At 51.5% G+C, this 12,059-nt stretch overlaps 1 protein-coding gene and 1 long non-coding RNA gene across 2 annotated transcripts in view; one reads left to right on the plus strand and one right to left on the minus strand.

The window, feature by feature from the left end:
• The window catches only part of CPB1 (carboxypeptidase B1), a 35,604-nt gene extending 27,509 nt beyond the window's left edge, over positions 1 to 8,095 (plus strand). Inside the window, exons 10-11 of the mRNA XM_066348041.1 lie at positions 4,378 to 4,462; positions 7,786 to 8,095. Coding sequence (XP_066204138.1) covers positions 4,378 to 4,462; positions 7,786 to 7,973 — 273 coding nt within the window. The 3' untranslated portion in view covers positions 7,974 to 8,095. The remainder of the gene's footprint in view (positions 1 to 4,377; positions 4,463 to 7,785) is intronic.
• On the minus strand, positions 7,917 to 10,641 carry LOC136380147 (uncharacterized). The gene is made up of 2 exons (XR_010746849.1): positions 8,852 to 10,641; positions 7,917 to 8,697 (listed from the first exon to the last, which is right to left on the minus strand). It is a non-coding gene; the product is annotated as an uncharacterized lncRNA (long non-coding RNA).
• Positions 10,642 to 12,059: the final 1,418 nt, after the last annotated feature.

Consider the following 12,059-nt stretch of genomic DNA (forward strand, 5'->3'; position numbering starts at 1 on the left):
TAAGATCGTCAGAATTTTCAAGAGGATATTTTGGTTGATTAATGTCTGTTCTGACTTTTTTTTTTTTTTTTTTTTTGTCTCTTGGCTTTGAGGAGCTGAGAGATGGGGCCACAGTTTGCATTTTTTTAAAAAAAAAAAAAGAATGGAAATGCGTAAAGCTCACAACTGAGGTCAATTGTCTAAATGCGGCAACTCATCAGCCATCCTTATAGGATACTGCCACCCTCCCGAAAGCATCCCAATCTCAGTTCCGCCCTTGCAGAGCTCGACACTCTGCACTCCCTTCCAAATCAGGTCCCCCCTGTAATGCCTCAAAGGCTTAGAACAAGTCTCAATCAACCAACCATGTGCTGAGTACTGTGTAATCTGCTGAGGATACAAAATGAATAGCCAAGAATCCCTTCCCACAAAGAGGTCACCTAGGGTGGGGGAGCAAATACATGCAAAAAAAAAAAAATGTATTCTAGCAGAGTGGTAAAAGCTATGATAGAGGTGTGAGCCCTCACAGGGGAGGGGGCTCAAAGCTCCCTAAGAGAGTTCAAATAGCTTCACAAAGTGAAGTGGTACTAAAACCGAATCTTGAAGAACAAGAGCAATTCTCCGTGTGAACAAGGAGAGGACAGGGAGTTCAACCAAGGGAGAAGGATACCCAGAGTCAGGAAGGTAAGGAGAGGCAGGGAAGGGTGCACAGAGAGGAGGCCAGGGAAAGCTGGCTCAGAAGAACCGTGGGGAGACACAGTAAGTGGCAGAGCCTGAGGGAGCAGGGAGGGACTAGCCCACGCTCTGCCGTCAAGAAAGGGGGCTTGCCTTCGGGAGAGGGTGAGAGCCACTGACAGGTGTGGTGTTGAGGTGATGCTCATCAGATGGGTGATGAGGTCGATACCCAGGTGAGAGAGCAGCTGAGGACAAGGAGAGCCACCGAGGACAAGGAGAGCCACCGCTCAGGCAGAAACGAAATGTTCCCGCAACGTGCACCAGCCTCGGCAGCAGAACGACAGCCGTTGGTCAGGAGATAACATCAACCTCAGATACTGCTCAGCATCGAGGGCGGAGCAACTGTTTCCCAAAGACGCCCATGAGCCTTACAAAGAACTTATCATTTTGAGAAAAAAAAAAAGGGCAAACTGGACTTTTTCGCATGACCCTAACGGTTGTTGTGACTGAACTTGGAAACTTGATGAAGTCCAGTGAGGGGACAGATCGTGAGTAAGTGCCTTCGATTTTCTCAGATAACTCGAATGCTATGTTACACCCGTAAATAGATGGAGAGACTTGAAGGTCCACGGACACACAGGAGTTCGGCAGATGACGACAAGGATCTTCTTGTCTGGAATCTTCTCTAGTCTTCATAGCTTTTCCTATTTGGAACTAACTCGAAAGAATCATCTCTCTTTTCTTTTTTTTTTTTTCCAGCTCTATTGAGACATAATTGACATACAGCACTAATGTAAGTGTAAGGTGTACAATATGACTTGATAGATGTATATACTGTCACCTGTTTACCACTGTTAGTCAGCATATCATTTACATCACATACTTATCATGTTGCAGCTGTTGTTACAGTGAGAACACTAAACCGCCACACAGCACAGCAGCCTTCAAGTGTTCGGTAGAGTGTTGCTAACTTAGTTACAGTGCTGTCCCTTAGCTCGCCAGAACTTATTTGAATCATATTTCTACTAAATAAAAGTAGCAGTTCAAGGCTCAAGGGGGTGTGGGGTGGAGTGGAACAGAAACAGAAGAGACAAAAAAGCCTGAAGAAGGTAACCAGGGAAGGAATAAAAGTTTTTCAGGATCAGAGGTTCTGCCTTCCAGAAAAATAACTAATGGGAGAGGTCCTTGGGTAATGGCAAGTTAAAGAAATTGTAGAAGAGTCAAAACAAACTGTTTACCTCCCAAAAGAATTAGTACCTCCCCATGTTTCTTATCTCTAAAGGACGGTTTTAAATGTTTTCTGAGCATAGGCAATGTTTGTAGATTATTCTGGTTCTGTTTGGCACAAGGCCCTATCCTAACAGGTAGTGAGAAGCTCTAACCCTAGTGTGTTGTTGGTCAGAATAAGACTGAACCAGAACTAGACGTTTAGATCACATCAGTAAACATCCTATGGCATGTCTTAGTTTACCGGTTTTGGGGGGGGAAAAGGAAGTTAAACCCTAAAATTCTCAAGTGACTGTCCAAAAGTCTGAGAATAATATATTTAAAAAAAAAAAAAAAAGCAATTGCAGCCTGACCAGGCAGTGGCACAGTGGATAGAGTGTCGGACTGGGATGCCGAGGACCCAGGTTCGCGACCCCGAGGTGTCCAGCTTCAGCGTGGGCTCATCTGGTTTGAGCAAAAGCTCACCAGCTTGGACCCAAGGTCATTAGCTTGAGCAAGGGGTTACTCGGCCTGCTGAAGGCCCACGGTCAAGGCACATATGAGAAAGCAATCAATGAACAGCTAAGGTGTTGCAGTATACAATAAAAAACTGATAATTGATGCTTCTCATCTCTCTCCGTTCCTGTCAGTCTGTCTCTGTCTATCCCTCTCTCTGACTCTCTTTCTGTAAAAAAAAAAAGCAATTGCATCATTTCAGTCAACTAAACCAGGAAATCTTCATTTAAATTTTATAATTCTTTTTTTAATGTTCTAATTTCCCACTGGGTGGACGAAGTGTTCGCTCTCTGGGAGCTGGCATCCTGGAAGTCGTACGGACACGCCCTCCTCAACTTGATGGGAGACTCTACTGAGCTGGTTTTAACCTTAGAGAGAACACTACAGGAAGTGGCTGCTTTGTAAATAGAGTTATTCTGATCTCATCGCCAAACTCACAGTTTTCCGAGCGTCATTGTGATGCCGAGGTATGAAATACAGCTCGTCTCCTAAGCAGGAGGAATTGTGGTTTATTCCGTACAGTTTTCAGAGGTGTGTTCCCCAGACCTCCCACGGCGGCCTTGCTTTCTCGGTGACTTCCTTTACGCAGGACACGCATGCGGTCGGTGTTAGGGCGCTGACCGGGGGGAGAGAGCTGGGCACAGGGCCCTTCTTCAGGAGCTGAGTGGGGGGCACGGGGTGAGCTGAGTGCTTCTCAGAGGGGGATGCTGCTTCTCAGGAAAAAAAGAAAAAGAATCCGCCTGAGGTAATAGTTGCTAACTTTTTTCATTCTGGAATTCGATGTTCCGCGTTTTGAAATGGAATATATATGGCCGCTCGTTTTTCCACCTAAAAAGCCTTCCGAGCTGGAAGGAGCCCCTCCCCCAGCCTTGGAAAGGCCGGGTCCTTGGCCGCTGTAGGCTGACGCTGCCCCTCCCCCAGCCTTGGAACGGCCGGGTCCTTGGCCTCTGTAGGCTGACGCTGCACGTGGCATGGACTGTTCATTCCTACCTGCAGCTTCTAATGCGCTTCGGCCCTGACACCCATAATCCCGTCACGGCTGTATCTTCGCTTGGTAACCCGCCTCCATTCCGGGTGGTTTGTGTGTTTGTCTTTGAGGTTATTCTGCATGTGTTTGATTTTTGTGTTCTTGCCTGTAACAGGCAGACAACCTCTTTGCACAGCCACGAAGACCTCCTCGCCTCCTACGCTCTTCTCTGACAAGCTCCAGAGACGAAATGAATTGGCCACGCTCATCCTTAGATGTGACCTAACCTTTAATACACACTTGAAATTATATCATGTCAATAAATGTGATGTCTGGGGCAGTTACAGACACCATCGCCTTGCTTCTCTAGCCTGAACTAAGGTTTAAAAAAAATAATAATCGTTTTTTTTTTTAACCAGCTGAAATAAAAATTCCAGCAAAAAAAGAAAAACTAAGTTCTCTGTAAATAAAAAAGAAAATGAAGCAAAAGACTTGTCTTCTGACGAAAACACAAACTCATTCTTAGACCTCATACTTTACTGGAACGATGATTTAAATAAAATAAAGGACCTCGCTGTCAAATTGAGTAAAAAGAGTGTGACCATCCTCCGAGCTCCAACAAAGCGTTCCTGAACAACCACCAAGAGACAACCAACAACCGCTGGGCTGGACCCTGGGGACACTGAGATGAAAGACAGAGAAAATCACCGAGAACTCGGGGGAGGGGGGGGGGAGGGGCGGGAGAGCTGGCAAATGGTGTTGACACCAGGTGACACATTCCGTGTGATAGCAGGAGCTGGAGTGACTGCTTGGGGCATGAGAGCGAGGCCACCCTCAGGTGGCCACCCCGGGGACCACAGGACTGCGTCAGCTGGAAGAACGGGAATGGGGAGGGGGGGGGGGTCACTAAGTATAAAACCTTAACGGGGCTGTGATTCACGCCCCTTCGACGTCTTACAAATACCGTGTGGATGTCTGTCTGTCTGTCTGCCTGTCTGTCATTCACGTTCTCACCGACTGCGGTTCCTTTGCAGAACGCCCTGGCTAAAGCCACCGTGAAGGAGCTGGCCACCCTGCACGGCACCAAGTACACGTACGGCCCCGGGGCCACGACGATCTGTGAGTCTCCCTCAGAACTGCACCTAAGAACAAACAGATGCATGCGTCCAGGGCCTTTTCTTTCCAATCACGTAAAAAAAAAAAAAAAAAAAGTGGCTTTTGCCTGACCATGAATTTATTATAAAATAGGCCATCAGTTTTCTGCTCAGGGGGAAAAAAAAAAAAAATAGGAGAAAATGATATCACGTGCACGCCACGGAAACATTCGCTCTCTGTAATCGCCCACGGAGCGTCCCGGCCCCTTGCTAGGCGCTGGGGAAGGAAGGGGAGAAGGAGAGAAGGGAGGCAGGAGGGGACGGGAAGGAAGGGGCCGCATGGTCATCAGAGGGGGCTCAGCGGGGACGCGGGCAGTGTGAGCACCGGTGAGCTGGGCGGGGACAGAGGCGGCTCCCGGGGAGGGGACACAGACAGTGTGAGCACCGGTGAGCTGGGCGGGGACAGAGGCGGCTCCCGGGGAGGGGACACAGACAGTGTGAGCACCAGTGAGCTGGGCGGGGTCAGCTGGGCGGGGACAGAGGTGGCTCCCGGGGAGGGGACACAGACAGTGTGAGCACCGGTGAGCTGGGCGGGGACAGAGGTGGCTCCCGGGGAGGGGACGTGGGCAGTGTGAGCACCGGTGAGCTGGGCGGGGACGGAGGCGGCTCCCGGGGAGGAGACACAGACAGTGTGAGCACCAGTGAGCTGGGCGGGGACAGAGGCGGCTCCCGGGGAGGGGACACAGACAGTGTGAGCACCGGTGAGCTGGGCGGGGACAGAGGCGGCTCCCGGGGAGGGGACACGGACAGTGTGAGCACCAGTGAGCTGGGCGGGGACAGAGGCGGCTCCCGGGGAGGGGACACAGACAGTGTGAGCACCAGTGAGCTGGGCGGGGACAGAAGCGGCTCCCGGGGAGGGGACACGGACAGTGTGAGCACCAGTGAGCTGGGCGGGGACAGAGGCGGCTCCCGGGGAGGGGACACAGACAGTGTGAGCACCAGTGAGCTGGGCGGGGACAGAGGCGGCTCCCGGGGAGGGGACACGGACAGTGTGAGCACCAGTGAGCTGGGCGGGGACAGAGGCGGCTCCCGGGGAGGGGACACAGACAGTGTGGGCACCGGTGAGCTGGGCGGGGACAGAGGCGGCTCCCAGGGAGGAGACCCGGGCAGTGTGAGCACCGGTGAGCTGGGCGGGGACAGAGGCGGCTCCCGGGGAGGGGACACAGACAGTGTGGGCACCGGTGAGCTGGGCGGGGACAGAGGCGGCTCCCGGGGAGGGGACACAGACAGTGTGGGCACCGGTGAGCTGGGCGGGGACAGAGGCGGCTCCCGGGGAGGAGACACAGACAGTGTGGGCACCGGTGAGCTGGGCGGGGACAGAGGCGGCTCCCGGGGAGGGGACACAGACAGTGTGGGCACCGGTGAGCTGGGCGGGGACGGAGGCGGCTCCCGGGGAGGGGACACAGACAGTGTGGGCACCGGTGAGCTGGGCGGGGACAGAGGCGGCTCCCGGGGAGGGGACACGGACAGTGTGGGCACCGGTGAGCTGGGCGGGGACAGAGGCGGCTCCCGGGGAGGGGACGCGGGCAGTGTGGGCACCAGTGAGCTGGGCGGGGACAGAGGCGGCTCCCGGGAGGACACACAGAGGCTAGCCACCCAGCCCGCGTGTCAGGGCGGCCTCCCGGGACGAGGACAGCAGAAGCTCCACCCGGAAGGACGACTGTTAGAGGGGAACAGAGGAGTGAGTGTCTCCCTGGCTGAGCAGCCTGCAGGTGTGAGGCCTCGGCAGGCTCAAAGCGGTCACTCGGGGTGTCGGCACGAGTGACAGGAGACACAGCATAGCATGGGGGGGGTCGGTGTCAGAGCCTCGGCTTTCCCCGGAGGCCCCTCCCGCAGGCTTTGTGCTCAGCGTCTGCCGGTGTTTGCCTTTGGCTTTGCGTGATCCCTTTCTGTAAGCCCCGCTCTGAAAGGACGAGAGATACAAGAAAAAAGTCCCCGTCCCGTCATCAAAGGGGCCTCCAACGCAGCTGAGGAGGCCCCAGTCCCACGGCTTTCTTTCCCTCAAAGCTTTACGTGGAATACAGTTTTCTGTATCCTTGTCCTTTTTCAAACGGCCCTCGGTTTCTTAAAAGCGTCCAGCCGAAGGAACCCGTCTATCTGTTCATAGGCTGAGCACGCCTCGTCTGTTTTCCTGAGGCTGGTTCAGCGAGGCCGGGCATCACTCTGCAAGGCCTGGGGGGGGTGGGGGGGGCGAGGCCCCGTCTTCCTCTGCATCCTGGCCTCTCCAGAGCTGACCCCACGGCCTGACGCTCAGTGGGAGCTGTAGTCACAGGCTGAATGAAATAGGTGAATGAGGGAAGGAATGAACGCATGAATAAACGACCAAGGGCATGAATAAGTGAGTCCACACTCGAGGAAGCAGTGACATCGTACCTGTCATCGGGTGAACACGTTAGACCTGAAGGAACAGGAGCCCAGGCACAGCCCTGCCCTCCAGCGGCTGCGAGTGCATCATTCAGCGCCCGCCGTGTCCGCGGCCTGCGGGGTCCTCTCCTCTCGCCAGTCACCCAGCAGCTTTTCTTATTCTCCTAGGAGATACGCACTCTTTTCCCAGAAATTATATCTATTTTGTAACAAATGACATACTCTAGCATAGACTACCATAGCAGACAAGCACTCCGAGACTTTTCTCTAGGACAAGTACACGCATCCTAAGGTGTAATAACCGCATCTCCTTCCCACAAGACAGGCTAAGAGGGGACAGTGGACTAGTTTTTTTTTTTCTTTTTCTTTTTTTCTAAGTGAGAGGAGGGGAGACAGAGAGACAGACTCCCACATGCGCCCCTACCGGGATGCACCTGGCAAACCCGTCTGGGGCTGCTACTCTGCCCATCTGAGGCCATGTTTGCAAAAGAGCTATTTTTAGTGCCTGAAGCAGAGGCTCCATGGAGCTATCCTCAACGCCTGGGGCCGATGCACTGGGACCAATCGAGCCATAGCTGCGGGAGGAGAAGAGAGAGAGAGAGAGAAGGGAGAGCTGGAGGGGTGGAGGAGCAGATGGGCACTTCTCTTGTGTGCCTTAACCAGGAATCAAACCCAGGACATCCACACACCAAGCCAATGCTCTACCACTGAGCCAACCGGCCAGGGCCGAATTTTTTTTAAAAACCCATACATCTTTAATGATCCCTTTGACTAAACAGCCAGCTATTTAGTTGGCTGTTATTTTGCAGTGAAACATTTGTAATTATAAAAGGAAGCTGGCATGTTTGTTTGTCTGTCTGTTTGTTTGTTTTAATGTCCTTCTCAGATGTAAAGGTTTCTTTCTCTGCTGTCGGCACATTGCAGACCCTGCTGCTGGGGGCTCTGACGACTGGGCGTACGACCAAGGGATCAAGTACGCCTTCACCTTCGAGCTGCGGGACAAAGGCAGATACGGCTTCGCCCTGCCCGAGTCCCAGATCCGGCCCACCTGTGAGGAGACCATGCTGGCCATCAAGCACATCGCCGGCTACGTCCTGGAGCACCCGTACTAGCCGGGCAGGCCGCCGGCCGCCGTCCTTTCTGTCCTGGGTTCTCACTCTTGTTTGCCTGAATAATATCACCTCCCAATCCTTCTTTTCAGCTTATGGGTCTATTAAATTTCTTGGATCTTTTACTAATTGTCATAATAATTTTTGTAAGTGAGAGGAGGGGAGATAGATTCCCACATGTGCCCCGACCGACCAGGATCCACCCACAACCCCCGTCTAGGGCCGATGCTCAAATCAACCAAGCTATCCTTAGAGCCTGAGGCCAATGCTTGAACCAATCGAACCACTGGCTGCAGGAGAGGAAGAGAGAGAGAAGGGGAAGAGAGAGAGGGTGGAGAAGCAGATAGTTGCTTCTCCTGTGTGCCCCTGACTGGGGATCGAACTCAGGATGTCCACATGCCGGGTCTGGGCTTCATTCACTGAGCCACCAGCCAGGGCCAAGTTGTCATAATTAAAGTGAATCATTACCATTGAAAAAAGCCAGCCTTCCGAAGAACATTGCTTACTTCTTTGGGGAACAGTGAGGTGAACCCATGACTATGCAAGCTGTGAGCAGGTGACTAGATGGGTCAGCCACCCACCGGGGCCGAGTCCTCAGGGCGCTGGCCAGCTCCGGCAAAGTGCAGAGAGGAACAGGCTGTGATGAAGAAGAAAGAGGAGGGGCAGTTGAGGACTGTCAACCCTGGTGTCGGTGACAAGGCCCCGTCTGGGTTTGGCTTCCCTCTCCCTCAGCTCATTCCGGTGACGTGATGAGCTGGCTGCCTCCTCCGTACCCAGCCCTCAGCTAAGCCACCGAGAACAGACCTCAGCTCATTCCGGTGACGTGATGAGCTGGCTGCCTCCTCTGTGCCCAGCCCTCAGCTAAGCCACCGAGAACAGACCTCAGCTCATTCCGGTGACACGATGAGCTGGCTGCCTCCTCCGTGCCCAGCCCTCGGCTAAGCCACCGAGAACAGAGTGACCAGAGAGAGAACACTTCTGCCCACGGTGGTTGTACAGGCCCCTCGGAAAGACAGACCTGAGACAAACAGTGATGTAACTTATCCATTACCAAGTCGTTCATTTACATTCAGCAAGGAAGGGCGGGACAAACTGCCTTAGAAATGAAATAACTGAAAGGTCTGCCCACCTGATGAGGGGAGGAACATCCTCTCCGGACACACAGAACCCGGAGATGACGTCACAGTGAGCGGGAGGGAAGGAGTCCCCCTCCAGGCCCTGTGACTACTCAGAACACACGAAGGAAGGAGGCCAGAGAGGGGGAGACTCGGTCCAGGCAAGGAGGGCCTGGTGGGTGGGCTGAGGAAGGCGGTGGGGACCCCCCCTCCAGGCAGGTCATCTCAAGGACTGCAACAATGGACCGCAGTGAAAGACATTAAGTGGTATAGGACATGATCGTTTTTCAAAACACCAACCAGGTCAGGTGTGGACTGCAGACTGGAGGTAAAACCAGGTGTACCAGAAACCCCAGCTGCCCCCCAAAATCACTCCCTGCCTTGAAGTTTCCCGGAATTAGAACTGAACAAGCGAATGTCAGGGTGTATTGTGCAAAGTTCAAATTTTAATGTAACACATGTTTAGTTATCATCTGAGGGCGTCTCTTGCTTTAAAAATCATAGGACAATATACCGGGGGTCCTCGGGTGAAAACACAGTGCCTTTCTGACGACAGGGACATCACCTGAATTTTGTTGTAAGTCGAAACACACCCTAGCCTAAGTCACTTACCTATCCTAACATAGCTGTAAAAGCATAATCTAGAATGTAAAAACACAACAAAACCACAGAAAAAGGGAAAGGACATAAATATACTGTATGTACACTGTGCTGTAGTAACAGAAAAAATTTGACAAAAACTGAGTGTAAAATAAATTCCTCCCCTTCATTCCCGTGGTGGGCTTGCACACTAGAAGGGACATTACAAGGTGGGAGAGAGTGACCTATCGGGAGGAGGAAGCTGGAGAGGCAGGAGAACCTGCAGAAGGTGCTGGAGATACTGGGTCAGGTGAGTCAGGATTGCCTAAGGGACATGCAGGAGACACTGGGGATGATTCTACCTGTGCTACAGGTGTTTCATCTCGAGAAGCAGCTGATGTAGAGGGTACAGGATCTGTTGCAGGCCTCTCTACCTCCTTAGAGAATTGTTCCAGGCTAGTCTGGAAGGTTGATGACTTCTCTTCCAAAATCTGCCTATAGCAGTGTAAGGCATCCTTAAGAGCCGAAAAAATCACATCCCAATTCTTTTAAGTGTTTACGAGAATGAGTGTTGTAAACTCAAAATGTCGTATGTCCAGGCTGTCGTAACCTGAGGACCCCCATCCCCGTATCAGTTCATTGTTTTCTATGAAGATTCAAGGAAAACAGGATTCCACATCTAGCATAACACATGGGAACATCTATGACAGTATTCTATTCAAAAAAATAATTCTATTCTGTGCTCCCATCAAAAGAGCACCCAATACAGTAGATACCGACTTACAATGTTGTACACCTGAAGTGTATATAACGTTATTAACCAATAAAAAAAATCAACTGAAAAAATGACAGTATGTGACAGAAAAACTAAAAAAAGAATACTCTGAAGTCACAACGCTGTGTTTAGAAGTCGTCAAACCAAAATATGATTAGTTGCAGTAATTGTCCACTAGATGGTAGCAGGGAGGCTACCACAATCTGTCAAGCGATCACCAAATAATTTAGTAATACATTATTTAAATAGGAAGATCAAAAGAGACATCATTAAGGGCCAACAAAGCAATTCCCATCAATTCTTAAGCACTACTGATGGTGATTTAAAAAAAAAAAACAAAAACACACAGATGTGATTTATCTGTGGTGACTTGGGAGCTAGCTCAGCTGTAGTCCCCGAGTGAAGTTTCCGTGCTGGCTGGAGGAGCAACCTTCAGCTCCTACACAGCTCCACGGGGCACCCCCTTCCTGCCGCTAGCACCTCGGACCGAGGGACGCTGGGACACAAAGCTTAGGACTCACGTAGATAAACTGAAAAGAACCCTCCACAGTCCCTACAGTGAGTGCTTTGAAATGAAAATTAAGAAGATAGGTGAGCTTGTCTAAAGTTACCAGGAATTTGTCAGAAGATGAATAAAGACTAGGAAAGCAAATACACAAATATTCTTGTTCAAAGTACCATGGAACCGTAATTCCCTGTGCTGCAGACATTTTCTCCTATATCTCTTGTCAAATGAAAGTTAACAGCTAAGGGGCTAAGCATGTCACTTGCCTGAGATAAACAGAGAGAAGAGTCTGCTCTAGTCCTCCCCTCTGCTGGGGTGCCGTGAACCCTCCTGCCCGACTGACCAGACTCCGCTGAGGGTCCCGGTCCAGTTGGCCCTCACCCCAGGAACCCTGGCTGTCAGCTTACCTCTCCTCCTCCTTCTTTTTTTTTTTTTTTTAAATCAGGGGGGATGGGTAAAATAGACAGACAGGAAGAGAGAGAGATGAGAAGCATCAATTCTTCACTGCGGCACTTTAGTTGTTCAGTGATTGCTTTCTCATATGTGCCTTGATGGGGGGGGGGGGCTGCAGCTGAGCCAGTGACCCCCTTGCTCAAGCCAGCGACCTTGGGCTCAAGCCAGCAGCCTTTGGGCTCAAGCCAGCGGCCTTTGGGCTCAAACCAGTGTCCATGGGGTCATGTCTATGATCCCACGCTCAAGTCAGCAACCCCGTGTTTTAGCTGGATGAGCCCAAGCAGGCGACCTCAGGGTTTTCAACCTGGGTCCTCTGCATCCCAGGCCAATGCTCCATCCACTGCGCCACCGCCTGGTCAGGCTCTCCAGTATATTCTTGATATCCGTGTGCTGTACGATCCCTCTGAGGCTACAGAGAATGGGGAGAAATAGGAGGTCTTGAAAGTGTCATGTATCTACATCTTATTCCGGAAACAGGAAGCTGTCCATATGCAACAGATACTAAGAAGTCAAAGACTATTTATCCTCAGAGTCTCATCCTGACAAATATCAGGAGCCTTCAGACACTTACTTGGATCCCAAAATAAAATACAAGGATCCTTCCTACTTGACCTATAAAAAAACAGATATAGGAGCCTTTTTTCTACACAGTTTTAAAACTA

The sequence above is a fragment of the Saccopteryx leptura genome, chromosome 8 (assembly GCF_036850995.1).
Source record: "Saccopteryx leptura isolate mSacLep1 chromosome 8, mSacLep1_pri_phased_curated, whole genome shotgun sequence".
Taxonomy (NCBI): domain Eukaryota; kingdom Metazoa; phylum Chordata; class Mammalia; order Chiroptera; family Emballonuridae; genus Saccopteryx; species Saccopteryx leptura.